Source organism: Argentina silus (genome assembly GCF_951799395.1).
Source record: "Argentina silus genome assembly, chromosome: 18".
Classification (NCBI taxonomy): Eukaryota; Metazoa; Chordata; class Actinopteri; order Argentiniformes; family Argentinidae; genus Argentina; species Argentina silus.
Window position 1 is genome coordinate 17831203 of NC_139672.1, and position 5000 is coordinate 17836202.

General features: G+C 45.4%; 1 protein-coding gene across 1 annotated transcript in view; it reads left to right on the forward strand.

The window, feature by feature from the left end:
• LOC310818635 (calpain-1 catalytic subunit-like) overlaps positions 1-5000 on the forward strand; it is a gene marked incomplete at its 5' end in the record, with an annotated part of 15184 nt that overhangs the window by 6814 nt on the left and 3370 nt on the right. The window contains 3 exons of the mRNA XM_083689632.1: positions 1-22; positions 175-243; positions 1131-1209. The exon at positions 1-22 is cut by the window's left edge and continues 43 nt beyond it. Coding sequence (XP_083545758.1) covers positions 1-22; positions 175-243; positions 1131-1209 — 170 coding nt within the window. The remainder of the gene's footprint in view (positions 23-174; positions 244-1130; positions 1210-5000) is intronic.

Here is a 5000-nt window from a genome sequence, read left to right on the forward strand (position 1 = left end):
AGGGATGATCTGTCTCATGGACGTATCCTTTTAAACTAGGGTAGGGGGTCAGGGGTCAGGGGTCGGGGTCATGTGTTGGGGGGGCTGTGTGACCCCTCCTGGCTGTCAGGGTGGCCATGGAGGGTTAGGGTTGTACCAGTTGCTATAGCGATGCCCCTTGACCCCTGGCACCAGAAGGACGGCAGTGCCCGCCTCGGCATTCTGGAGTTCCAGATTCTCTGGAACAAGATCAGGAAGTGGCTGGTCAGTAACCATGGCAACCACAACAACAACATCACTACATTGGATGTGATAGAGATGTTTCCTGTAAAGATAACATGGCCTTTTTAAACCCGCTTTCAGTCATCCTTAACGATTGTTATTGTTGTTTTTACCGACTGTGCTTTTGTTTGACTTTTAATGTATTATTATTATTATACTGGGTTTGTTTATTCTATGGGGCGGATTCCCGGACGCAGATGAACCCTGGTTCCAGACTAAATCATACTTTTAATGGGGTTCCTGTTTAGTCAGGGACCAAGGCTCATCTGTGTCTGGTCAGGGTTTAGTCAGGGACCAAGGCTCATCTGTGTCTGGTCAGGGTTTAGTCAGGGACCAAGGCTCATCTGTGTCTGGTCAGGGTTTAGTCAGGGACCAGGGCTCATCTGTGTCTGGTCAGGGTTTAGTCAGGGACCAGGGTTCATCTGTGTCTGGTCAGGGTTTAGTCAGGGACCAGGGTTCATCTGTGTCTGGTCAGGGTTTAGTCAGGGACCAGGGTTCATCTGTGTCTGGTCAGGGTTTAGTCAGGGACCAAGGCTCATCTGTGTCTGGTCAGGGTTTAGTCAGGGACCAGGGTTCATCTGTGTCTGGTCAGGGTTTAGTCAGGGACCAGGGTTCATCTGTGTCTGGTCAGGGTTTAGTCAGGGACCAGGGTTCATCTGTGTCTGGTCAGGGTTTAGTCAGGGACCAAGGCTCATCTGTGTCTGGTCAGGGTTTAGTCAGGGACCAGGGTTCATCTGTGTCTGGTCAGGGTTTAGTCAGGGACCAGGGTTCATCTGTGTCTGGTCAGGGTTTAGTCAGGGACCCGGGTTCCTCTGTGTCTGGTCAGGGTTTAGTCAGGGACCAGGGTTCATCTGTGTCTGTTGTCATAGGTGATCTTCCGTCAGTTCGACCTGGACAAGTCTGGCTGTATGAGCTCCTATGAGATGAGACTGGCTCTGGAGTCTGCAGGTGATTCTACTGTACCTAACCCTAACCCTAGTCCTAACCCTAGCCCTAAGACTAACCCTAACCCTGGGCCTAGCCCTTGCCCTAACCCTGGAGTCTGCAGGTGATTCTACTGTACCTAACCCTAACCCTAACCCTAAGCCGAGTAGTGTGGTGAACATCCCAGCGACAGCACACTCCTGTAGATTCTTCCTCGACAACAGTGGTTCTCAACCGGGGGGCGTCAGTAGGCTACAGGATGGGAGGGGAAAAAAACAAACAAAAAAACCCACGAAAAATCACGGACTCACTGGCTATTAGTAGACCTACAAAGGAGATGCAACAGATTCCCCCCATGTCGAAATGCAAGTGGTTGGACTATTATAACACACAAACAAATCAACCACACAGTTTCACTTCAAATCTACCAATACAGGGGGTAGTGTTTTGAGCCTGTGACGCGACGTCACGTAAGTGCTACTATATAAGCGTCCGCACACGCGTCGTAGCTCCATTCACTCTAGTCTAGTCTCACTCTAGTCTAGTCTCTAGTCTAGTCTCTAGTCTAGTCTCTAGTCTAGTCTCACTCTAGTCTAGTCTCTAGTCTAGTCTCACTCTAGTCTAGTCTCTAGTCTAGTCTAGTCTCTAGTCTAGTCTCTAGTCTAGTCTCACTCTAGTCTAGTCTCTAGTCTAGTCTCACTCTAGTCTAGTCTCTAGTCTAGTCTCACTCTAGTCTAGTCTCACTCTAGTCTAGTCTCTAGTCTAGTCTCACTCTAGTCTAGTCTCACTCTAGTCTCTAGTCTAGTCTCACTCTAGTCTAGTCTCACTCTAGTCTAGTCTCACTCTAGTCTCTAGTCTAGTCTCTTGCCAAGTTCGCTTGTGCCAGCTCTCGCTAGTCTATCTGTTATCAATCTAGATATCGATTTACTTAGGCCTATACTTCAAAACCCAAACAGTCTTTTTAAAGACTAACCCCACAAACAGTCTTTTTAAAGACTAACCCCACAAACAGTCTTTTTAACTTTTTAACTTTAGTCCTAACCCTTTTTAAAGACTAACCCCACAAACAGTCTTTTTAAAGACTAACCCCACAAACAGTCTTTTTAAAGACTAACCCCACAAACAGTCTTTTTAAAGACTAACCCCACAAACAGTCTTTTTAAAGACTAACCCCACAAACAGTCTTTTTAAAGACTAACCCCACAAACAGTCTTTTTAAAGACTAACCCCACAAACAGTCTTTTTAAAGACTAACCCCACAAACAGTCTTTTTAAAGACTATCCCCACAAACAGTCTTTTTAAAGACTAACCCCACAAACAGTCTTTTTAAAGACTAACCCCACAAACAGTCTTTTTAACTTTTTAACTTTAGTCCTAACCCTTTTTAAAGACTAACCCCACAAACAGTCTTTTTAAAGACTAACCCCACAAACAGTCTTTTTAAAGACTAACCCCACAAACAGTCTTTTTAAAGACTAACCCCACAAACAGTCTTTTTAAAGACTAACCCCACAAACAGTCTTTTTAAAGACTAACCCCACAAACAGTCTTTTTAAAGACTAACCCCACAAACAGTCTTTTTAAAGACTATCCCCACAGACAGTCTTTTTAAAGACTAACCCCACAAACAGTCTTTTTAAAGACTAACCCCACAGACAGTCTTTTTAAAGACTAACCCCACAAACAGTCTTTTTAAAGACTAACCCCACAAACAGTCTTTTTAAAGACTAACCCCACAAACAGTCTTTTTAAAGACTAACCCCACAAACAGTCTTTTTAAAGACTATCCCCACAGACAGTCTTTTTAAAGACTAACCCCACAAACAGTCTTTTTAAAGACTAACCCCACAGACAGTCTTTTTAAAGACTAACCCCACAAACAGTCTTTTTAAAGACTAACCCCACAAACAGTCTTTTTAAAGACTAACCCCACAAACAGTCTTTTTAAAGACTAACCCCACAAACAGTCTTTTTAAAGACTAACCCCACAAACAGTCTTTTTAAAGACTATCCCCACAAACAGTCTTTTTAAAGACTATCCCCACAGACAGTCTTTTTAAAGACTAACCCCACAAACAGTCTTTTTAAAGACTAACCCCACAGACTAACCCCATCTCATCTAACCCTAACCTAACTAACCCTAACCCATCTCAGCCCTAGCCAGTCATTTTTTAACTGCCAGGCGTGCACTTAGCTAACTAGCTAGCAACTTTTTCACCGTGTTGCAACACAACTATACGACCCACGCGACTAAGACACACACACACACACACACACACACACACACACACACACACACACACACACACACACACAAGATTCAAGATTCAAGATTCAAGATGGTTTTATTGTCATATGCACAACAATTACAGAGCAATCGCTGGCAATGAAATTCTTAAGTCTTGGGCTCCTCCAACAGTGCAATAAGACACACACACACACACACACACACACACACACACACACACACACACACACACACACTCACCCACTCACAAAGGACTACAATTGTTAAGTCTTAAAATAAAATCTGCATTGCCTGCAAAATCGTTATTGTGTACTGTTGTATTAAAGATCGTGCCTAAGTCCTGACTGATTAGCCCCCGATACTAGTCTCTCAACATCGCCACACACGCACACATCGTTACATCATAGCCTAAACTTTATTGAAAACACAACTAATCCACATCCAAATTATTTCAAAACCAAACAAAAATGGAGAGATTTCTAGTGAGGACCAACAAGGCAACCGACGCACCACCAGCTGCAAAAAAGCTTCGAAGGTACGATGAATGAAATACCGCAAATACCGCAATCGTGCACAAATCAAGGATGATTTGATGTTTATCAGACATTGCGCCAAGAATTGAGGATCTTTGCAAGGCAAAGCAGGCTCAGGTCTCACATTAACATCGCCTACCTGCAAGCTTCTGTAAAAAATGCAGATGATATGCCTACTAATAGGCCTAGTAATAATAACAATAATAAAGCATAAATTCATATCAGAGGTCTGGTGCCAAAGGGAACAGCCCCTCCCTACTTGCAAGCAATGGTCAGCCCCCAAACCCCCCCCTGTACTAACCCTAACCCTGTACTAACCCTAACCCTAACTAAACCCCGCCTGCCCGATCACTCCGCTCTTCCACCTCGGCTGTCTTCCTGGCACCGCCGCCTCTACGTGGATGCAGCAGCCGCGCCACTCAGTCACGGCTTTTCACTGTCCTGGCGCCCCGCTGGTGGGAGGAGCTTCACACTGCTGTCAGGACTGCAGAGTCACTACCAATCTATCACCGTAGATGAAGACCCATCTCTTCACCCCCACTACCCCCCCTGTACTAACCCTAACCCTAGAGACCTCTTCACCCCCACTACCCCCCTGTACTAACCCTAACCCTAGAGACCTCTTCATCCCCACTACCCCCCTGTACTAACCCTAACCCTAGAGACCTCTTCACCCCCACTAACCCCCTGTACTAAACCTAACCCTAACCCCTGTACTAACCCTAACCCCTGTACTAACCCTAACCCTAACCCATGTACTAACCCTAACCCTAACCCCTGTACTAACCCTAACCCCTGTACTAAACCTAACCCCTGTACTAAACCTAACCCCCTGTACTAAACCTAACCCCTGTACTAACCCTAACCCCTGTACTAAACCTAACCCTAACCCCTGTACTAACCCTAACCCCTGTACTAAACCTAACCCCTGTACTAAACCTAACCCCTGTACTAACCCTAACCCCTGTACTAACCCTAACCCTAACCCCTGTACTAACCCTAACCCTAACCCCTGTACTAAACCTAACCCCTG